The sequence below is a fragment of the Suncus etruscus genome, chromosome 17 (genome assembly GCF_024139225.1).
Source record: "Suncus etruscus isolate mSunEtr1 chromosome 17, mSunEtr1.pri.cur, whole genome shotgun sequence".
Lineage (NCBI taxonomy): Eukaryota > Metazoa > Chordata > Mammalia > Eulipotyphla > Soricidae > Suncus > Suncus etruscus.
The window spans coordinates 22,159,230-22,181,216 of record NC_064864.1 but is presented as its reverse complement, the minus strand read 5'-3'; the positions used below and the strand labels follow the sequence as shown (position 1 = coordinate 22,181,216).

General features: G+C 52.1%; 2 protein-coding genes and 1 non-coding gene across 5 annotated transcripts in view; 2 read left to right on the top strand and 1 right to left on the bottom strand.

Annotated features, from left to right (window-relative positions):
* Positions 1-373: 373 nt before the first annotated feature.
* TMEM191C (transmembrane protein 191C) lies at positions 374-2,773 on the top strand. Of its 2 annotated transcripts, XM_049790706.1 has the most exons (9): positions 374-612; positions 726-849; positions 939-989; positions 1,105-1,380; positions 1,493-1,552; positions 1,665-1,729; positions 1,838-1,910; positions 2,013-2,053; positions 2,221-2,459. In XM_049790706.1, exons 1-9 carry the CDS (start codon positions 458-460, stop codon positions 2,423-2,425), a joined length of 1,050 nt encoding a protein of 349 aa, XP_049646663.1. In that variant the 5' UTR covers positions 374-457; the 3' UTR covers positions 2,426-2,459. The 2 variants fall into 2 exon arrangements, with proteins under 2 accessions (XP_049646663.1, XP_049646664.1); XM_049790707.1 differs by lacking the exon at positions 374-612 and having other exon boundaries at positions 658-849; positions 1,825-1,910; positions 2,294-2,773.
* Positions 2,774-4,326: 1,553 nt separating this feature from the next.
* On the top strand, positions 4,327-4,433 carry LOC125995243 (U6 spliceosomal RNA). The gene has a single exon (XR_007490796.1). It is a non-coding gene; the product is annotated as a U6 spliceosomal RNA (small nuclear RNA).
* Positions 4,434-6,983: 2,550 nt separating this feature from the next.
* PI4KA (phosphatidylinositol 4-kinase alpha) overlaps positions 6,984-21,987 on the bottom strand; it is a 130,809-nt gene continuing 115,805 nt past the window's right edge. For both annotated transcript variants that reach the window (XM_049790638.1, XM_049790639.1), the window contains exons 41-55: positions 21,782-21,949; positions 20,948-21,001; positions 15,576-15,696; positions 15,356-15,485; positions 13,369-13,439; positions 12,361-12,433; positions 12,203-12,273; positions 11,157-11,266; positions 10,767-10,871; positions 10,563-10,688; positions 8,961-9,081; positions 8,480-8,639; positions 8,156-8,245; positions 7,760-7,843; positions 6,984-7,390 (exon numbers count right to left, since the gene is read on the bottom strand). In XM_049790638.1, the coding sequence (XP_049646595.1) occupies positions 7,339-7,390; positions 7,760-7,843; positions 8,156-8,245; positions 8,480-8,639; positions 8,961-9,081; positions 10,563-10,688; positions 10,767-10,871; positions 11,157-11,266; positions 12,203-12,273; positions 12,361-12,433; positions 13,369-13,439; positions 15,356-15,485; positions 15,576-15,696; positions 20,948-21,001; positions 21,782-21,949 (1,536 nt within the window). In that variant the 3' untranslated portion in view covers positions 6,984-7,338. The remainder of the gene's footprint in view (positions 7,391-7,759; positions 7,844-8,155; positions 8,246-8,479; positions 8,640-8,960; positions 9,082-10,562; positions 10,689-10,766; positions 10,872-11,156; positions 11,267-12,202; positions 12,274-12,360; positions 12,434-13,368; positions 13,440-15,355; positions 15,486-15,575; positions 15,697-20,947; positions 21,002-21,781; positions 21,950-21,987) is intronic.

Sequence of the window (21,987 nt, the reverse complement as noted above, 5' to 3'; positions counted from 1 at the left end):
CAATGCTTCAAAGGAACCTTTCGGTTATAGGTCCTCTTTTTTCTTGCTAAAACGACCCAGATTTCCTTTCTGTGAATACTGTAACCATTGCAAACGAACTAGGTTAATACTTAGTAGTTCATTCCCCCCACCCACCCACCTTTCCTTTAATAAATTCTCAGGAGTGGACTCATTGAGGCAAAAGAGAATAGGTTTTCAAATCTCCCCTACAAGAGACATCGACCCGTTGGCAAGTGCCGTGTGCCCGATCGAGAAACACCAAGCAGTCTCGGCTTTGTTTTTCTGCTTTAGGTATCAGTCTTTTATGAGCCTTCCAGGTGGTTCGTGGACACCTGCCCAAGGACTCGACGAGTGCGTGCGTTCGTTCCTTGCTCGCTCGCCTTCTGCAGCCCATTGTGACGCCCGGGCAGGAAGGCAGGCAGGGGCCTGCGCCTGGCTCCGCAGAGCCCAGGGAGCCATGGCCGAGATGCTGGAGCTGCTGCTGCAGCTGCAGAAGGACAACCGCGACGGGCGCCAGCGCAACCAGGAGCTGGAGGAGCTGGTGCGGGGCCTGGAGGCGGAGAGCGAAAGCCTCACCCGGCGCCTGCGGGACCTGCGGGAGCGCGAGCGCAAGTGCGCGGTGGGCCGTGGGACGGTGCTCCGGGGCCCACCCGGACCCGGGGGTGGTCGGATCCGCGTCCCTCGGGGTCCCGACTTAGTCCCCCACCTCCCCGATCCCGTCCCAGCCTGCAGCGAAGGCGAAGCCAGGAGGCGCAGGCCCTGTGCGGGGAGGCGCGCCAGGCGGCCCGGGAGCGTGGGGAGCGGCTGGTTAGCCTCCTGGAAGCGGGGCAGCTACGCAAGCGGGATCTGGTGCGTTTCCCCCGGCGGGATGGGATGGGACCGGGCAGGGACTAAGCCCCGATGCCGTCCACGATCACCCTTCTCCGCCTGGCCCGTAGGAGCACCGCAACCGGCGGCTGCAGGAGCAATGGGAGGAGCTGTCCAGCCAGGTAGGTATTGGGGTGCGCGCTGGAGTCTTCGCCTCGCCTTCTTCGCCCTGGCTGACTCCCCGCTTCTAGAAGCTCCACGACCCTCCTTCATCACCCCCCTAACCCCCCGCTTTAGCTCTTCTACTACGGGGAACTGCGGAGCCAGAAGTCCGAGGAGCCCCAAGCCGAGGCCCAGTTAGTGGAGTTGCAGGTTGCATCGAGGGTCACCCGGGGAAAGATACAGAGGGCTGGGGGTGGGTGGGTGGAACGGAGAGAACCCCCTGGGGACCTGGCAGCTGGGACCTGCCTGGAAACTGTTCTCTGCTCCTGCCCTGGCTGGGACCCCCTCGGGAAGAAACACCTGGAGTTGATGGAGGCGAAGCACAACATGCTGGTGGACAGCCTGCAGCAGGTGCGATGGGCTCCGGTGGGTGGGTGGATGGGTGGATGCCAGGCAGGCGCAGGAGGTGGAGAAAAGCGTGTCCCCCAGTTTCATTTCATCTGGGCTCCCTGAAACCCCCCAGGGCACGCAGCAGATCGAGGAGACCTGGGCCAACTTCCAGGAGCAGAGCCAAGTCCTGCAGGTGCGCTCCCCCCCGCGCATCCCTCTCCAAGCCACTGCGGCCCTCATCCAGGGCCGCCCCATCACTCCCACCCGGCCTCTGGGCTCTCCCTCCTTCTCTCCCTGTCCTGCAGGAGTTGCAGGGGAAGGTGATGAGGGCTGCGGCCGCGTTGGATGCCTCGCGGCGCGGTGCCGAAGAGTAAGGGACACGGGGCCCTGGGGTCGTGCGCGCGGGGCCTGCCTGCCTGCCTGCCTACCTACCTACCTACCTTGGGGTCTGGGCCGCTCACTCAGGTCGCCCACCCAGGGGGGACTCGCTGCCTCACCGGCTGCAGGACTGCGCGGGCTCGCTCATGGAGGAGGTGGCCAAGGCGGACTGTGTGAGTCCCTGGGGGTGCCAGCCATCCCCATCCCCGGTGCCCCCCATGCATCCTGCCCGACTTGGACTTGGAGACGCATATGCCCGTTGCCTCTCTCTGCAGGAAGAGCGGCTGTTTCGTTGCAAGGGCGCATGGCGCAGCTGGTGAGCCGGGTGTGGATGCGGGATCGCGCGTGGGTTGCTGCAGCTCCGAAGCCAAAGCATGTCTGTCTGTCTGTCTGTCTGTCTGTCTGTCTGTCTGTCTGTCTCTGTCTGTCTGTCTGTCTGTCTGTCTGTCTGCCTGCCTGCCTGCCTGCCTGCCCGCCCCGCAGGATCTGGGTGCTGGGCTTGCTGCGGTTTCTGCTCACCTTCCCTCTCGGCATCCTGGTCTTGCCTCTGCTCCAGCGGGTGCTGACCGAGCCCGACGTCATCCGCCAGGGTCTCCAGCGACTGTGCTCGAATACCACCCTCCGCCGCCTCCGCTACACCTGGTCCCGGTTGCTGGAGCTGCGCACCCGCGGCCTCTTGCCCACCTAGGGCGCATCACGCAGATCTGGCTTGGCCTGGAGTACCTCCCTGTCTCTCGTGTGGTTTCTGGGTGTCCCCTTGTGTGTGTGTGTGTGTGTGTGTGTTGGGATGTTGGGGAGACGGTCCGGCTGTGTTCTAGCGGCCCAAGGGAAATAGACCTCACTGGATCCTGGCTACCCTGTGGTGGACCCAAACTATGCACCTGGGGTGACACTTCTGGAGTTTGTTGACTACTATTTATAACTTGATTTGCTCTCTGCGCCCTGGTAGGGGCAGGCGAAGGGTGAGCTTCATTGGGGGACTCAGTCCAGGAAGTGAAGTTGGGGGATTCTCTTGATTGGGCTCCCCAGGCCTTCGGATATGTGGACCCCTGAGGACAGTGTGGGAGAAACTTTTTTTTTTTTTTTTTGGTTTTTGGGCCACACCCGGTGACGCTCAGGGGTTACTCCTGGAGATGTGCTCAGAAATCGCTCCTGGCTTGGGGGACCATATGGAACACCGGGGGATCGAACCGAGGTCCATCCTAGGTCTGCGTATGAAAGGCAGATGCCCTACTGCTGTGCCACCGCTCTGGCCCCGTGGGAGAAACTTCAATGTATAACGTTGAGCTTAGTGAAAACCATGAATCTTCAGTTGTGCTCTATCTGCAAACATAATCTGTGGATCTGTGATTATTTGCCTTTTTTGGGCGAGGGGGGCAATACCAGCCTGGCTCAAATGCCTTACCTTCTGCACTATTAAGCCCTGGTTAGCTGTTTATTTACTTAGTTGTTGGGGCCATACCCAGAGGCATTCAGGAGTTACTACTGGCTCTGTGCCCTTTTTGGGGGGTGGGCCCACAGCCGGCGGCACTCAGAAATCACTCCTGGCAGGCTGAGTGGGGAACCATATGGAATGCCGGGAACTGGAACCGAACTCAGGTCAGTCCCAGGTTGACTGCATACAAGGCAAACTCCCTACCACTGTGCTATCACTCCAGCCCCCTAGATCAGGCTTTGTTAGCAAAGTAGTGATTCTTATTTTTATAGGCCAACCTGGCAGTGTTCATCTATCACTCCTGGTACCATGGAAGGAGGGATGGAGGGTGTGTGTGATTCACTTCAGCAGCTACTCAATACTAATGTTCCAACCACAGGAAGGGTGTCTGCTCAAAGTTTTAATTGTTTTTTGGTATGTTTATGGGCCACATCCAACAATGCTTAGCAATTTGGCAATTTGGCAATGCCTGAGCGATCATATGGGATGTTGGGGACTGAACCTGGATTGGTCATGTGCAAGGCAAGTGCCCTACCCTCTGAATTAGATAGCTCCAGTCCCGGGAGAGACAAAAGTATTTGCTACTTTTAATTTGCTCTAAGAGCCCTATTAGGTTTTTATTTTCCAGAATCATTTATTTTGCCCTACCCTCAGAATCATTTAATGAAGCTTCTGCAGATGAATAATGCATCCTATTCTGAGATCTGATTGCCTCTTGTGAACATAAATTCAAGTTTCCCTACTAAGAAAGGACCGTTGGGAGTTGGGTGCTGAAAGAAGTTAAAGTGTTATGCATTATACCCTTTCATGTTGTTTTTTTTTTGGGGGGTGGGGAGGTGGCTGGGCACAATTGGCATACCTTGCTCTGCCATACCTTGCTCTGCACTCAGGAATTACTCCTGGTGAGTTCAGGGACTATACAGGCTGGCAGGGATTGAACCCAGGTTGGCTGCAAGAAAGGCAAGTGCCCTAACGCTATAATGTCTCTCTGGCCCTACATTATTCCCTTTCAGTAACAGTACTGCAAAACACAATGTCTAAAAGGAAAGAAGAAAAGTGTCTCAAGAAAAAAAAAAAAAGTGTCTGCCATAGATGCAGGCTGGGGAAATGGAATAGGAAGCAGGAAGGAAATGGGACCTTAAAAGATGTAAGTGGTGCTTGCTTCGGAAGCACATATACTAAAATTGGAACGATACAGAGAAGATTAGCATGACCCCTGCGCAAGGATGACATGCAAATTCGTGAAGCGTTCCATATTTTTATTTAAAAAAAAAAAAAAAAAAAGGGGCCCGGAGAGATAGCACAGCGGCGTTTGCCTTGCAAGCAGCCGATCCAGGACCAAAGGTGGTTGGTTCGAATCCCGGTGTCCCATATGGTCCTCCGTGCCTGCCAGGAGCTATTTCTGAGCAGACAGCCAGGAGTAACCCCTGAGCATCACTGGGTGTGGCCCAAAAACCAAAAAAAAAAAAAAATAAGTGAACACTGGTGAAGAGATGGGTGCTTGAACATTGTAGGACTGAATCTCAGTCATGAGCAATTTTGTAACTATATGATGGTGATTCAATTGGGCATTTGCCTTGCACGCAGCTGACCCAGGACAGACAGATTTGAATCCTGGCATCCCATGCCTGCTAGGGGCGATTTCTGAGCGTACAGCCAGTAACTCCTGAGCGATGCCGGGTGTGACCCCCCAAAAAAAAAGTAAAACTTAGGGCCAGAGTAGTAGTACAGTGGTAGGGTGTTTACCTTGTATGCAGCTGACCCAGCACTGACACTGGTTCAATTCCTGGCATCCCATATGGTCCCCTGAGCTAGAAGTGATTTGAGTGCAGAGCCTGAGCTCCAACAGGTGTGATCCCCCCCAAAAAAATAGTAAGCCACTGAAGCAGTAATTAGTGAGAGTTGGTTGTGGGTACACAGGTGAGCCTGGTTGAATTCCCAGTATCACATATATATAGTCCCCCCAAATCCTGCCAGGACTGATCCCTGAGCAGAGCCAGGAGTAAGCCCTAAGCATTGAAGGTGACCCTCATGCCAAAACAAGACTGTAAATAGGGAAGATTCAAATCAAAAGTGTTGGCTGCCTGGGCCTGCGTACATCAAGGGATTTCAGTGAATTCTTTCACCTGTGACAGGTTCCCACACTAGGGCTGGCTTCATTGCTAGATCGGTGGTTACTTCACATCAGCCCTGGGAAATAGTTTCGTTTGCAATTTTCAGAGCCCTGAACAAGAAGTGACGCAGATCAAGTTAGTCTTGCAAAAAAAAAAAGAAAAAAAGAAAAAGTGAATTGAATTCTGCATACCTAACCAAACTGGTTTTTGTCTGCTCAGGGATCTTCAGAAAGAAGTTTTTTTTTTTTTTGGTTTTGGTTTTGGGTCACTCCTACCAGTGCTCAGGGTTTACTCCTGGCTGAGCTCAAATCCCACTACTGGTGGGATTTGGAGGACCATATGTAGTGCAGGTCAGTGTGTGCAAGGCAAGCAAGCACCTTAGTCCTTGTTTCTTTTTGGGGGGGCTACACCTGGGGTGCTCGGGATACTCCTGGCTCTGCATTCAGGAATCACTCCTGGTGGGTTCAGGGCACCATATGAGATGCTGGGGATGGAACTTGAGTTAACCTCATGCAAGGCAAGTGCCCTGTCTATTGTGCTATCACTCTGGCCCCCGTTTCTTTTTCGTTCATCTATTATTTTGTGTGCTGAGGACCAAATCCAGGATTTCATTTAAGCAAGGCAAGTGCTCCATTGATGAGCAAATTACTGAGCCCATTTTTCTTTGCTGTTTAGTCCCTCTTGTGATTTTTTTTTTTTTTGTCTTTTTTTAACCACACCCAGCTATGCTCAGGGACTATTCCTAGCTTTGCTCCGGACGCCTTCCTGGCATGCTCGGGGGCCATGTGGGATGCCGGTGACTGAACTCAGGTCGAGCGTGTGCAAGGCAAGCGCCCTACCCACTATTCTATCGCTCTGGCCCCCTCTTGTGATATTTTTTTTTTTTTTTGGTTTTTGGGCCACACCTGATGGTGCTCAGGGGTTACTCCTGGCTGTTTGCTCAGAAACAGCTCCTGGCAGGCACAGGGGACCATATGGGACACTGGGATTCGAACCAACCACCTTTGGTCCTGGATCGGCTGCTTGCAAGGCAAACGCCGCTGTGCTATCTCTCCGGGCCCCCTTTTGTGATTTTTAACTTCGTCAGTTTTTAGTCTTGGTTTTTGTTTTTTGTTTTGGTCTTTATATCCTACTTTAGAGGTCCTAGAAGGTAGGACAGATGACTAATTGGGGCTGATGGCACAAGGAGCTAGTAGTGCAGTGGTTTTGTGAACATGGGAAGACAGGAAAGTCAGTACCGAGGGAGACAAGGAGCAATGCCTGTGATGTGAGGGGTGGCCTGGTGGCCTCTCGGGGAGCTGGAAGCAGACAGCTAGAATGTGGATGGGGAAGTTAGGGAAACAAAGAGCTGGTGTATCTAGCTGTATTGAGTTTGTGCTTAGTGCTTACTCTTGGCTCTGTCCTTGATGATCATTCCTGACTGGGCTTGGGAAAAAAATATGGAAAGTGAGGATTGGATCTGGGTTGGCGTATGCAATGCAAGTGCCTCACCCACTGATTAGCTCTCTCTTCCCTGGGAGTTTGTCTTGGACGCTTATCATCACTGCACTCGGACAAGCCCTTGAGACACCAGCTGTCTGGTGGCCTCTTCAGAGGCCTGGAGAGAGTGCCAGGGCAGGGAGCTGTGGGAGCCGACCCTGGCGTCACTTCTCTGTCAGAGGCGCACTCAGGATATGCCATGCAATCTGCTTCTCCAGTTCTAATACGGTGCATTATTTTGGTTTTTATTTATCCACATAGGTTAAAATCTTGAATATAATTTCTTTATACACAAGAAAATACTTCATGTACCTATTCAATAAGACAGGTAGGGAATGTGTCCAGTGCAAACACAGTATTCACACCCGTGCAGACAGTGTCACTGCATGATTGTCCTTTCAGTCTCCCACGCCATGCGTGGGCCACCCCTGAGGAAGAAGCCGCTCGCAGGGCTCTGTGGGGCACAGCTCTCTCCTGAGTCACCCGCTGGGTGAAGGACAGTGCTGCCTGCAGTCCCAGCTCGGGCGGCGCAGCTGGCAGTGGGGCCGGCTCCAGCTTGGCTGCAGCCGCGGCTCAGTAGGGGATGTCGTTCTGATAGTACTGGATCATGTCATATGTCCGGCTCCTGCGGGGTGGGAGGGACCGGGGCTCAGACCAGCTGTGTCACTGCCTTCTGTCTGCCCAGCCCTGGACCATCTGGACCAGTTGCCGGGTGGCAGGTGTATATGAGCCCAGGGACCCTCCTCTGGCTCTCAGGACAATAACGAGCTCTTGTCCTGCAATCCCCCAGCCCAACTGTCTTTGATTCTGGCCTGAACCTCTCCTGAAGAGCCTAGTCTTGGGGCTCTACTTGCCCCCTCCTGCTGCCCATTGGGCCTGAGCATGTGTGTGTGGCCCAGCAGGTTGGGGCCTGCTCTCCCAACTGTTTCCAGTTTCTACAGGCCAGCGGTCCTATTCAGCAGCACAGGGGGCAGGGCTGGGGGACCCGACTTGCCTGTTGCTGAGGAAGCAGTTCTGGATGACCTTCATGATGAAGTTGGCCGCTTCCCGCTCACTCATGTTAGGGCTGAACCTGTGCCTGGAGTGGGGAGTGTCAGGGCTGCCATCACAGGCGGCTCCTCTAGGCTACCCTCCCAGGCACGTCACTCAACTCAGGCCTGAGAAGCTGCCTCCTGAGAGGACCAGGACAGGCCTAGATGAAGGTGCTATTCCCAATGGGCCCAGAGGACCCTGTCACCGAAGTGTCCCAGGCTGGGGGAACGCACACTCTGGGAGAGGGGGTCTAGGAAGAACCAGGTGCTTGGCTTCTGGAGCAAGCCACCATTGTCTTGGGCCTCCCATTTCAGGCACCGTTGGTTATAAATGGTCTATGTATTTGCTTGGGACCTACTTCAAGAGCTTGATTGTCTGGCCGCGGAAGCAGGGCAGGCCTGTGTCCAGCATGAGGGTGACCAGAGAGACAACAGCATCCATGTAGGGCCTAGAAAGAAGCGGGGCAGAGCAGGGCCTATAGTATAAGGCTCATAGGATAGCCTCAAGCACTGTCTCCTTCCCCCAGGCAGGTCCTGGTCCTGCACGGTCAACCAGCCGGAGCTCTGGCCTTGAAGGCCCCTGAGAAACTGGGGTCACACACCCCTCCTGCCCAGTTCTACAGGCTGCTTGCCAGGCCCAGGTCAGGCTCCTCCCCCACTTCCCAGCCCTTCCTGGGGCTCACCGCACAGCCAGGTAGCCTCGGACACACATCTCCATGAACCACTTGAAGGGCGTGGCCTCCATCTTGCCTCCCATGATCATCACCATCTCATCGGTCAGCTTGATGTCCGGTTCCCAGCCCAGGTTACCACCGGGTGAGCTTTCGAACATGAAGCCGAAGTCTGTAAATCCCCAAAAGCACAGGGGCGGTGAGTGGCTGCCAGAGCAAAAGCAGGCGGGTTTTGGGCAGGGATCAGACCCCCCCACCCAACAGTTCACCCCTCAGAGGAGGCTGGGGGCTCTGGGGGCTGGCATGGGAGTCGGGGGCAAAAGAGAGGAAGTGAAGGCCAGGGGCTTGGCCAGATGAGCGACCTGTGTCTAGCCACCTCCACCCATTCCTCAACACCCTCCTACAGGCCAATAGCGCTGGTCTGAACTCTGGCCCTGACTCTTCTGCACTGGGTGGCCCCGGTGGACCTGCTTCCCTGTATAGTGGGGCTGACCGATATGGATGATGTGGCCCTTCTTGTCCAACATGATGTTGCCGTTGTGCCTATCCTTGATCTGCAGCAGGAACAGCAACAGGCTGTAGGCCGCCATGCTCCGGATGAAGTTGTAGCGAGCCTATGGTGAGAGTTGCAGCTCAGGGATTGGTTGGGGCAGGGCTGGACCACCTCAGTGGGGGTGACAGAGGCAGTAACTCCCCTCCCACTGTGGATTAGTTTTCTTATGGGAAGCCCATAAGAATTCTTTTGAATTCTAAGGAAGTTATGGGGGCCCCTGTGAGGGGACCAAGGCCACCTGGCTTGTGCTGGTGCCTGGAGAGGGGCCCCACCTGCCAGTAATCACCTCCCATCTTGAAGAAGTGAAACCTGCCAGATCTTCTGGCCATTCACCTCCTGGGTTCACTCCCAAATATGACAGCCCCGAAAAGCAGAGAAGTCCAAAAGACAACATAGGGGCAGGACACCTGCCTCAGGCAGTCAACCTGGGTTTAATCCTTGGAATCCTATATAATTTCTCAAGCATTGTCTAGTGCCGCGATGGTGAACCTAAGACATGCCTGCCAGCTGTGGCATGCAAAGGCCTTGCATCTGGCACACGGGAAGGTCCGCAATTAATAAATTAATAAAATTTATAAAGAATTTTTAAGGGGCCGGGTGGTGGCACTAGAGGTAAGGTGCCTGCCTTGCCAGCGCTAGCCTAGGAAGGACCGCGGTTCGATCCCCCGGTGTCCCATATGGTCCCCCAAGCCAGGAGCGACTTCTGAGCGCATAACCAGGAGTAACCCCTGAGCGTCACCGGGTGTGGCCCAAAAACCAAAAAGAAAAAAAAAAAAAAAAAAAAAAAGGAATTTTTAGATACTGGGGCCAGTGAGGTGGCGCTAGAGGTAAGGTGTCTGCCTTGCAAGTGCTAGCCAAGGAATGGACCGCGGTTCGATCCCCCGGCATCCCATATGGTCCCCCCAAGCCAGGGGCGATTTCTGAGCACTTAGCCAGGAGTAACCCCTGAGCATCAAATGGGTATGGCCCCCCCAAAAAAAACAAAAACAAAACTAAACAAAACAAAAAAAAGAATATTTAGATACTAAAATCTTGTTATTAAGGTTTAATCGATATGTTGGCACTTTGAGGAAATTGTTTGTACAGCAGTTTGGGCACTAGGGCTCAAAAAGATTAGCCATCACTGGTCTAGTGTGATCCCTGAATGCAGAGCCAGGAGTAATTCCTGAATACAATTGGATGTACCACCCAACTAAAGAAATCCCCAGGGGCCGGGCGGTGGCGCTGGAGGTAAGGTGCCTGCCTTGCCTGCGCTAGCCTAGGACGGACCGCGGTTCGATCCCCCGGCGCCCCATATGGTCCCCCAAGAAGCCAGGAGCAACTTCTGAGCGCATAGCCAGGAGTAACCCCTGAGCGTCACAGGGTGTGGCCCAAAAACCAAAAAAAAAAAAAAAAAAAAAAAAAAAAAAAAAAAAAAAGAAATCCCCAAACCGAAAAAAGAAAAAACCATCCAGTAAAGCAGGAAAAGGAGGTTACTAAGGAAGGCGGTGACCAAGGCAGTGCATGGCAAAGCAGCACACACAGAACCCTGGGTACAGTCACCTGCTGAAACGCGAGGGTGGACTCATCCCCGTACTGGCGCGTGAAGTAGTCGTACATGCCGAAGTCCGTCTGGCGGCCCAGCTGGTCCCGAGAGGTGCAGTCAGGGATGCACTCGATCACCCCACACTAGGGAGGAAGACGGGCCCTAGACTCGACTCGGGCATTCACAGTCCGAGGGCGAGGGGGGCAGTGTTGAGCACTTACCCCAGGAGCAGTGGCCACTACTCGGTAGGGGAAGACAAAAAGGTCCAGGCCAACCAGCTGGAAGATGTTTTTGAAGAGGTCGATGATCTGCAGGGCCAGCATGTCCTGGGAAGCCAAGGGGAACCTGGGTGTCAGGCAGCACCTCCTCTGAACACCCCACCCCAGCCCATCAAGGGAAGGGCCTGTGTCTGGAGATCTCTGTCTCCTACACCCCAGCTTAAGATTAGGGGCTTGAGCCAAGACTGAGGCTGCAATGCAGAGTGGGTGGTTGAGGACCTGAAGACAGTGACAGAGAGGCTGCTGGATGGGCAGCATGAAACTCTATTTTCTGGGGCCCCTGTGAGGGGACCAAGGGCGCCTGGTTGTGCTGGCGCCAGAGAGGGCCCCCACCTGCCGGCAGTCATCCCCCACTTTGAAGATGGCCGCCTGCCAGGAGATCTTCTGGCCATCGGCTTCCTGGGCCCTGCACTCCTCCTCTGCATCTGAGTGGCACCGCAGTCCTGCATATGGTGGGTGGGCAGAGAGGTTGCCCATTAGTAGGGCTGGGGAGCAATACACAGGTAGGACCCCAGGACACAGACTGCCGGGGCAAAGATCTGGTCTCCCAGCATCCACAGGTTGGTGACATTGGTGAGCAAAGAGTAGCACCTTCTCAATGTCTACCTCTGAGTGACAGGGTCGAGTTGGGGCTTCGAGCACACATGGCATGTTATCACGTGAACCTGGGTGCTAGAGGACAGCAGGGATGTGGCTGTGAGAACCTAGATGAGCACCATTAGTGAGTTCTGCCATTGCTGTGCCTGGAGTCACGTGGGGAATCTAAGAGGAGGTAGAAAGGCCTGGGGCAGAGCAAGCTGTGCCTGCAACTCTGGGTGCTTGGAAGAGCAGAAAGTCAGTGGGTGGTTAAGTCTGGGGGCTCTGTGTCCTTTTTTGGTTGTTATTGTCTTTGGCCAACACCCAGCAGTGCTCAGGGTTTACTACTGGCTCTGCATTCAGGAGTGATTCCTAGTGGGCTTGGGGGACCATTTTGGATCAGGTTGGCTGTGTACAAGACAAGTACCTTACCCACTGTCCTATCCCTCCAATCCCATGACTTGTGTGCCTTGCTGTCCCCCCACCCCAATCCTACCCACTAAAATGTCAAAATGTGACATGGTGAAAGGAACTGCTCAAGTGGGAAAAGCAAGGAACCTGCCTTTGAACTGTGATAGGTTTGTCATCTCTGTCTCCAGAAATGAGAGACTCAATGCTGTTCAGCTACTCAGTTCATGGTACTTTGGGGGCAGCCTAATTGGCCAGTACACCCTGGGGCCAACGATCTACAGGTTTGGGCGGACACACCCTTTCATGGGCCACTGGCATGCGTGAAAAGGAAGTGGCATTGGCCAAGGGAGTGCCATTGTAAGCCCAAACTAATTGGGCAATTCTTCACTGACCTTCTTTTTCAAGTTCACTGACTCCACATCGTTTCACTTTAAACTTAGCCAGATATGGCGCTTTGGCGGCACTGTAAAACAGTGTAAAACAACAGGGCCATGAGGCCTGGCAAGACAGCAGGGGAACAGCAGAGGGAGAGGGCAGGCTGGCCACTCACCTTTGCATGGGCGTCCCAGACTTGTAGTCAATGTCTAGCACGATGGCCTCGGGGTTGCTAGGCAGGTAGCAGCCTAGATGGAGGGACAGTGGGTAAGTCATACGGACCCACAGGTCAGCATGGGAGAGCACAGAGCCTGGCAGAGGGGCCCTGTACCTGCAGCAGCAGGAGGGGCTCTAGGTCCTTCCAGTACCAATGGCTGCTCATTCTGTGAGAGTCCTGGAGCCACCCTCCCTGATGCTGAGTTTCCTCTGGTCCCATCCTCCCTGATACAAAAGCCAAGGAGACAACACCTCATGAGCACTGAATTGGCAACTTCTTGGATCTTCACTATTCTCAAAGGACACATGCAGGTAAATGGCCAGCTCTGGTAGGTGCCTCCCAAGCAAGACAGGGGACCTGCAGCATCTTGTTTTTTCTTTTGGTTTTTGGGCCACACCCGGCGGTGCTCAGGGGTTACTCCTGGCTTTCTGCTCAGAAATAGCTCCTCGCAGGCACGGGGGATCATATGGGACACCGGGATTCGAACTAACCACCTTTAGTCCTAGATCAGCTGCTTGCAAGGCAAACGCCACTGTGCTATCTCTCTGGGCCCTTGTTTTTTCTTGAACCCACTGAGGGGCCACACCTGATGGTGCTCAGGGATCGAGCCCAGAACCTTGCTTATGCAAACAAGTACCTGAGCCACCTCCCTGGGCCCCACACCTCTCAATCTGAAACCTGATCCAGGCTTGGCAAATAGGCTAGGTCCCAGCTAGGGTAGTCCCAGGTCCCCCATCCCATCCCCACTGGAAACTGAATTGTTCTGGTTACACTTGAATTTAGGAACCACTGAGAAAAAATTCTTAGCCTTCAGAAAGAGCACAGGTAGAAAAGAGGTTCTGCTAAGTAGTGGCTGGAACTCCAGGACAGACCCTGGAGCACAACAGGTACCCCAGGACACAGGTATGTGTGGGTCCTGCCCACAGGAAGGGCCCACCTCACTGGCCTCCTGGGCCCCCTGCTTACCAGGCTGCACTTTCACTTCAGACAGAGCTGAAAGACACGCCTTCTTTCTCTCATCACCTTTAGGGAAGGGCCTGAGGAAAAAGACCAGAAAATCGGCTTTGTCTGTGGCAGAAAATAGCTTCTGGCTGAGCTGCCTCCTGCCTGCCTGCTCTTCCTAGTTTTAGCTATTCCTAAAGGTCCTACCAGGCCTAGTTCTTCTAGATCAGTATTCCCAAACTGGGGTCTCCCAGGGGATTGCTGATAGTCTTAGGTACAACTGTGGGGCCCTTTCTGTTTGCTTAAAAAAAGGATTTCCAGGGGCCGGGAAGGTGGCGCTAGAGGTAAGGTGTCTGCCTTGCAAGTGCTAGCCAAGGAACGGACCGCGGTTCGATCCCCCGGCGTCCCATATGGTCCCCCCAAGCCAGGGGCGATTTCTGAGCACATAGCCAGGAGTAACCCCTGAGCGTCAAACGGGTGTGGCCCAAAAACCAAAAAAAAAAAAAAAAAAAAAGGATTTCCAGGAGCCAAAGAGATAGGATAGCGGTAGGGCATTTGCCTTGCATACAGATGAACGGGTGGTTTGAATCCCATATGGCGTCCCATAGGGTCCCCAAGCCTGCCAGGAGCGATTTCTGAGCACAGAGCCAGGAGTAACTCCTGAGTGCTGCTGAGTGTGATTAAAAAACAAACATTGGGGCCGGAGAGATAGCATGGAGGTAAGGTGTTTGCCTTTCATGCAGGAGGTCATTGGTTCGAACCCCGGTGCCCCATATGGTCTCCCGTGCCTGGCAGGAGCACCACACACACACACACACACACACACACACACACACACACACACAAAACACTAAAAAAACCAAACAGAAAAAGAAAAACAAAAAAAGCAGATTTCCGGGAGGCACTGGGTGAGTCTTTTCTGCAAGGGGTAATGGGCCAGGAAAGCTTGGGAACCTCTGATCCTCTAATCCAGGCAATTACTCAGCCATCTCTGTTCCCTTTTCCTCACGGAGAAGCTGACGTGGCTGCTGCCTTTGCCCTGCACAACCATATAGGGTGTGCAGCAACTGGGGCTGGAGAATCCTGGCACCCTGCTCTGCCGGCAGCATGTCCTTACTCCAGAGGATGAGAAGTGGAATAAAGCACTGTCCTGATGGGGGCCAGGAAACACCACCTCTATGGGCCGGAAGCTGCCACATACTGCTTCACTACCTGGCCAGGAGAGGTTGCTGGAGACCTCAGCTGGGCCAGCATGGCCCTGAGCTCTGAGGAGACCCAGCAGTGGCCTAGAGGAAGACCAGGTGCACCACCAGTACTACCCAGGACATGCCTGGTATCCTAGGATGGCAGGCACCCTAAAAACAGGTCTGGTACTGAGTTGGGAAAGCAGTGTGTTTCCTACTGCTCCTAGGACCTTCCGAACTGTGACTACAAAAGCACTGAGATATACAGGGCATTCCTGGCATTCCTCCCTCAAGAAATCTGAGTTGGGCTGGAGAGATAGCATGGAGGTAGGCATTTGCCTGGCATGCAGAAGGATGGTGGTTCAAATTCTGGCATCCCATATGATCCCCCGAGCCTGCCAGGAGTTATTTTTTTTTCTTTTTCTATAATTTTTTTTTTTTTTTTTTTGGTTTTTGGGCCACACCCAGCGGTGCTCAGGGTTACTCCTGGCGGTCTGCTCAGAAATAGCTCCTGGCAGGCATGGGGGACCATATGGGACACCGGGATTCGAACCAACCACCTTTGGTCCTGGATCGGCTGCTTGCAAGGCAAATGCCGCTGTGCTATCTCTCCGGGCCCCAGGAGTTATTTCTGAGCACACAGCCAGGAGTAAGCCCTGAGTGCAGCCGGGTGTAACCCAAAAGCCAAAAACCAAAAAAAAAAAAAAAAAAAAAGAAAAAGAAATCTGAGATCTGAGTTACTGGAGTAAATTCATTATTATTAGAGGCAGTGGAGGGATTGCCTGAAAATCCCAATGAGCTGCAGGGACTGACAAGATGCTGCTCACTTGATGATGGCCGACACGTTGGTGATCTTGTTAAAGAAATCAAACTCCCGCTGGTAGAAGTCCTTGGCTGGGCCTGACAAGGAGCTTGTGATCTCCTCCACCAACTGCTCCAGGAGGTCCCCGATGTCAGCTGTGAGACAGAAATGGGGGCTCTGCCGCTGTGTGCAGAGGGGTCCTGGGGGAATCTCCACAAGTGCTGAGGAAGACAATGAGTACTTACGGTCCTTCTGGTGCCCCTCTTCATCCAGATAGATGTTTGTTTTCATGTTCCAGATGAACTGGTGTGCCAGCAGCTGGGATTTGGACGCGGCCCACAGAATATACTCGCGCACGTAGCCCATCTGTAGGACAGCAAAGTCACTGTAGCCATGGGTTAGGGTCCCTCTCCACCAAGAGACCAATAACTCCCAGAAAAAGGGAGACTGACTAGCTTCCTGTTATATGACAAGCCCTCGGGTCTGGTGCTGAGTCCTGACCACTCTGGGGCCAGCTCAAGAACCAGTTTGCTGGCAAGCCAGCAAGACCGTGATAGCTGAGGTCTGCAGTGCAGACCCAAGTTAGCCTCTTATTTATTTCCTCAGTTACTTTAGAAGCTTCTAAGAGTCTAAGAGCCAGGACACTCTCACCAATGTGCTGCCACATATGAATAATGCAACAGGAGGTCGGGTATTAAAACCGTCCTAACTGATATTCAGCTGCTGTTCAGAACAATGCCTCATAGTAACAAGTAGGATCCAGTCTCTATTGTATGCCCAGAGATTTCATGATCCACCAAACCATGCTCCCAGGGTGGCAAGGCCCTTCCTTCTTAGTCATTCCCTGCCATTCATTACCATGTCCAAGATGAAGAAGGGACAGGGAAGGGCTTAAGAGGTAGCTTAGGTATACCTATGCCATATGTATGCATGGCATATGGGTGATCTGGGCTCAATCCTGGCATCATATGGTTTCCCTAGCTCTGCCACTTCAACAACAGTTGAACTCAAGTAGCCCCTAAGTACTGCCAGGTATGGACCCAATTTAAGACAAACACACACACACACAAATATGGACCCAACTTAAGACAAACATACACACACACACACAAATATTTACCAAGTGTAAAAAAGGTGAAAATTGAACGAGTTTTCAGCAATACTATTGTGGCTAATATTTACATTGGTTTTTTTTTTTTTTTTTTTTTTGGTTTTTGGGCCACACCCGTTTGATGCTCAGGGGTTACTCCTGGCTATGTGCTCAGAAATCGCCCCTGGCTTGGGGGGACCATATGGGACGCCGGGGGATCGAACCGTGGTCCTTCCTTGGCTAGCGCTTGCAAGGCAGACACCTTACCTCCAGCGCCACCTACCCGGCCCCCTACATTGTTATTTATTTAATTTTTTTGGGTCACACCTGGTGGCACTCAGGGGTTACTCCTGGCTCTGCACTCAGAAATTCCCCCCGGCAGGCTCGGGGGACCATATGGGATGCTGGGAATCGAACCACTATCTGTCCTGGGCCGGCCACATGCAAGGCAAACGCCCTACCACTGTGCTATATCTCTGGTCCCTTGCATTGTTATTTGGAAGTATTAAATAAATATAGTAGGATGAAGCAAAACTAAAAAGGCGATTATGTTAATGCTATGAGAAATTATGTTTTCATTTTTGTTTCTGGGCTATAGCTGGCAGTGTTCAGTGTTCAGAGCACTTCTGGTGGTGCTCTGGGGACCATATGGGATGCTGAGGCTCAAACCTGGGTCAGCTACATGCAAGGCAAATACCCTATCTACTGTGCTATTGCTCTGGATACATTTTGTGTCAAAAGATTGAAATCTGAAGAAACTATCAGTAAATTACAGCGTTTTGGTTTTTGGGGGATCAGGTATTCTCTTGCTCTACTTTTGGCAATCACTCCTGGCAGTGCTTAGGGAACTCTATGTAGTGCTGGGTGTGAGCTGCATGAAAGGCAGGAACCTTAACCCCTGTACCATCCCTATGATAAAATAAAACATCTTTTTTGTTTCTTTTTGGTTTTTAGGCCAGACCTGGCAGCGCTCAGGGGTTACAGCTCTGCACTCAGAAGTCACTCCTGGCAGGCTCAGGGAACTATATGGGTTGCCAAGGATCGAACCTGGGACCTATATTGGCAGAATGCGAGACAAACACACTGGGCCCGGAGAGATAGCACAGCGGCGTTTGCCTTGCAAGCAGCCGATCCAGGACCAAAGGTGGTTGGTTCGAATCCTGGTGTCCCATATGGTCCCCCGTGCCTGCCAGGAGCTATTTCTGAGCAGACAGCCAGGAGGAACCCCTGAGCACCGCTGGGTGTGGCCCAAAAACAAAAAACAAACAAACAAACAATAAAAAGACACCCTATCGCTGTGCTATCACTCCAGCCCCAACATAAAACATCTTGATGTGGGCCCGGAGAGATAGCACAGCGGGCGTTTGCCTTGCAAGCAGCCGATCCAGGACCTAAGGTGGTTGGTTCGAATCCAGGTGTCCCATATGGTCCCCCGTGCCTGCCAGGAGCTATTCTGAGCAGACAGCCAGGAGTAATCCCTGAGCACCGCCGGGTGTGGTCCCCCCCAAAAAAAAATCTTGATGTATATATCATGATACATTCTCCCTTAAAGAAGTCTTGTTTTTGTGCCACAAGTCAACATCACTGAGGAGCTGGCTCTGATGCAGATGGGATGCTGGGGACCAAACCTAGGATGGCTGCGTGCAAGGCAAATGCTTTATCCACTATACTATTTGCCAGCCCAAGCTTAAAAATATATTTTAAGCTGCCTGCCAGAGAGGCCTAGAAACCTGAGCCACTTGGGGACAGTGGTACTCAGCCTCTAAATGGAGCTCTCTCATTGAGATAAACAGTTCCTTATAGAGCTGGCAATTCTGGTCTAAAAGCAAGGAGAAAACAAGAAAAACTAGGGGGCCGGAGTGATAGCACATCAGCAAGGCGTTTGCCTTGCATGTGGCCAACATAGGACTAACCACAGTTTGAATCCCGGCATCCCATATGATCCCCTGAGCCTGCCAGGCACAACTTCTGAGCGCAGAGCCAGGAGTAACCCCTGAGCACCAGGTGTGACCCAAAAACAAAACAAAACAAAACAAAACTAAACTAAACTAAACAAAAAAAAAACAAAAAAACAAACAACAAAAACAAAAAACCCAACCTAGAATATTATCTTGCTCTTCTGAAAAGTAAGGAGACAATCAAAGACTACAGATTAAAGAATAGAAGATCATACGATCAGCTTGTAAACTGCTTATCTTGCATGTGGTTGACCCGAATTCAATCCCTGGCAAGCCAGGAGTTATCCCTGAGCACAGAGCCTGGAATATGCCCTAAACTCAGCTAGGAGTAGCTCTAATCTTGAACCCCCTCAAAAGATAAAAATTTGCCATTTACAGCAAGCAAAGGGGATTATCTAATTCTGATGGTCTGACAGAAGGAAAAATACTGGATGATCTCACCTGTGTGTGCAATACTGGTGTGAAACTGATGAATAGACAAAAGAAAATGTGTCAGGGATAAGGATACCCGAGAAGAGGATGAAGTGAAAAAACCCTTAGTAGGGGCCGAAGAGACAGCATGGAGGTAAGGCGTTTGCCTTTCATGCAGAAGGACATCGGTTCGAATCCTGGCGTCCCATATGGTCCCCCGTGCTTGCCAGGAGCAATTTCTGAGCATGGAGCCAGGAGTAACCCCTGAGCACTGCTGGGTGTGACCCAAAAACCACACACACACACACACACACAAAACCCTTAGTAATACATATGATCTTTATGTGTACACACATTGATGTGTAGTTAGAGCTAATACTATGGCCTTTGAGCAAAGCATATACTCATGCGCTTTAATATTGAGCTACATTCTTGGCTTCTTGTCATAGTTGAATAATGCTATGAAATTAATTCATTAAACAGTAGAGAGTTTGTCATTTTGTTTGTTGTTATTTTGGGACCACACCTGGCAGTGCTTAGGGGGTTACTCCTGTCTTTGCGTTTAGGAATTACTCCAGTAGTGCTCTGGGATCATATGAAATGCCAGGAATGGAACCTGGGTTGGCCTCTTACAAGATAAACATCTGACCCACTGTGCTATTGCATCTACCTGAAAAAGTTTTTTTTTTTTTTTTTTTTTGCCACACCTGGCAGTGCTCAGGGGTTACTCCTGGCTATCTGCTCAGAAATAGCTCCTGGCAGGCACGGGGGACCATATGGGACGCCAGGATTCGAACCAACCACCTCAGGTCCTGGATCAGCTGCTTGCAAGGCAAATGCCACTGTGCTATCTCTCTGGCCCCAAAAGTTTTTTTTTTTTAAGTTTTCGGCCACACCCAATGACGCTCAGGAGTTACTCCTGGCTTTGTGTTCAGAAACTGCTCCTGGCTTGAGGTGAGGGGCCATATGGGACGCCGGGAGATTGAATCATGGTCTGTCCTAGGCTAGTGTAAGCAGACAGACGCCTTATTGCTTGTGCCGGTCTCAAAAGATTTTTTTTTTTTTTTTTTTTTTTTGGTTTTTGGGTCCACCCGGCAGTGCTCAGGGGTTATTCCTGGCTCCATGCTCAGAAATTGCTCCTGGCAGGCACAGGGGACCATATGGGACGCCGGGATTTGAACCGATGACCTTCTGCATGAAAGGCAAATGCCTTACCTCCATGCTATCTCTCCGGCCCCAGATTTTTTTTTTTTAATGTGTGAATCGTTGGGGTTAATCTACTGCAAAATAAATAAAATAAAAGACAAATTATTTTAGGAGGCTGCTAGTATGCATGCTTTTTTTTTTTTTTTTGTTTTTGGGCCACACCAGGTGGTGCTCAGGGGTTACTCCAGGCTGTCTGCTCAGAAATAGCTCCTGGCAGGCACGGGGGACCATATGGGACACTGGGATTCGAACCAATCACCTTTGGTCCTGGATCGGCTGCTTGCAAGGCAAACACCGCTGTGCTATCTCTCCGGGCCCTGCACGCTTTTTTTTGTTTTGTTTTGTTTTTTGGGTCACACCCAGCAGCACTCAGGGGTTACTCCTGGCTCTACGCTCAGAAATCGCTCCTGGCAGGCTCGGAGGACCACATGGGATGCCAGGATTTGAACCACTGTCCTTCTGCATGCAAAGCAAACACCCTACCTCCATGCTATCTCTCTGGCCCCTAGTATGCACGCTTTGCATGGGGGAGAACTGGGTTCAATCCCCACTACAGACAGATACTGAACTGGGACTAGCTTATTGGGTATGACCCAAATGTCCCATTCCAAACAAAGCAAAAAACAAACAAACAAAAAAGGGCAGAAAATAAAGGGATACCACAAAGAGATTTCTAAAAAAGCTGCTTATATGTTAACTATAGTTGTCAAACCAACCACAGCCCACTTAAATCTCCCTGGGTTTGCCCTTATATACTGCCCACAGCCCACCCAGGTCTACTTGGACATAGTGCAGAAAGCAAATTCAAGTCAAGGAAGGCCGCTCTGGGGTCCCCTTTGACACACACAGAGACCTGTGTGCTGCCCCTTACACTTTTCCTTTTGTGAACTGGGTCCACATGAAAGCAAAGACCCTCAGAGTAAAGGAGCAGAGCTGTGTTGGCCAGCCTTACCTTGTCATACCTGAGGGCTTGCACAATCTGAGGGATGTAGAACAAGATGGCATCCTGCAAAGGAGAAGATGTAGCCATGATCTTCGAGTTCAATCGACCTCAGGGGAACAATGCAATGTGGATGGCAACCCTCACAGCCACCTTGAAGTGAATCTGGCCCTGGTGGCATTCAGCCCATAGTCACAGTCCTCACTGAAGAGGACAATAATACTGGGAACTGGGAAAGATCAGGCGATAGCAAGATAGAGCCAACAGCTCTAAAACCATAGTCAGTGAGCAAAAGCAAACCACTAAGGTACCAGCGCCTCTGCAGAAGGTGAAGGGAGGGCCTGCTCACATTTGTGCACATGGGGGTTTGAGGGCTGAGGGCAAGCAGACTTGCATGCTGGCACTGGAGAAGTCAGACTACAGGACTTCCTGCCACATGGTTCCTACACCCCTGAGGGCTCAGGATGACATGTTCACAGGGTAAGAGTTGGCACCAGAGGGTGGGAGAGATAGCATGGAGGTAAGGTGTTTGCCTTGCATGCAGAAGGATGATGGTTCGAATCCCGGCATCCCATATGGTCCCCCGAGCCTGCCAGGAGCAATTCCTGAGCGCAGCCGGGTGTGACCCAAAAACCAAAAAAAAAAAAAAAAAAAAAAAAAGTTGGCACCAAACTCAAATAAAATTCCTTCTTAAATTCAAACCCCTAAGTAAATAAACAAAAAGTAGTGAACATTTCAGTTAGAAGGGACTTTCTGTTCTTGAACAGGGAGACGAGGAAAGCCTTGATCTATGAGCTGGCCCCACCTCTCATCTCTGCACCCCAGCACATCTCCCCAATGGCTCACCGGGGGGAAGGAGCGCAGTACTTTCACCCCATACTGGGCTGTGAGAGGATGAGGCGGGTACATGCTGGAGAAGTAGGAGAGGCCTGTGGGGGGGTCTGCAGGTGCCCAGCACAGCACGTGGCTGAGCTCGGGAGCGTCGGCGTCAATGGTGTGCCAGGTGACCAGGAACTAGAAGTAGGAGGGAAGTTCAGGTCAGGCGACTCTTG

Coding starts and splice junctions, on each gene's coding strand:
- TMEM191C (XM_049790706.1), top strand. CDS start 458: ATGGCCGAGATGCTGGAGCTGCTGCTGCAGCTGCAGAAGGACAACCGC. Junction 850..938: donor AGCTACGCAAGCGGGATCTG/GTGCGTTTCCCC, acceptor CCTGGCCCGTAG/GAGCACCGCAACCGGCGGCT. Junction 1,730..1,837: donor TCGCGGCGCGGTGCCGAAGA/GTAAGGGACACG, acceptor TCGCCCACCCAG/GGGGGACTCGCTGCCTCACC.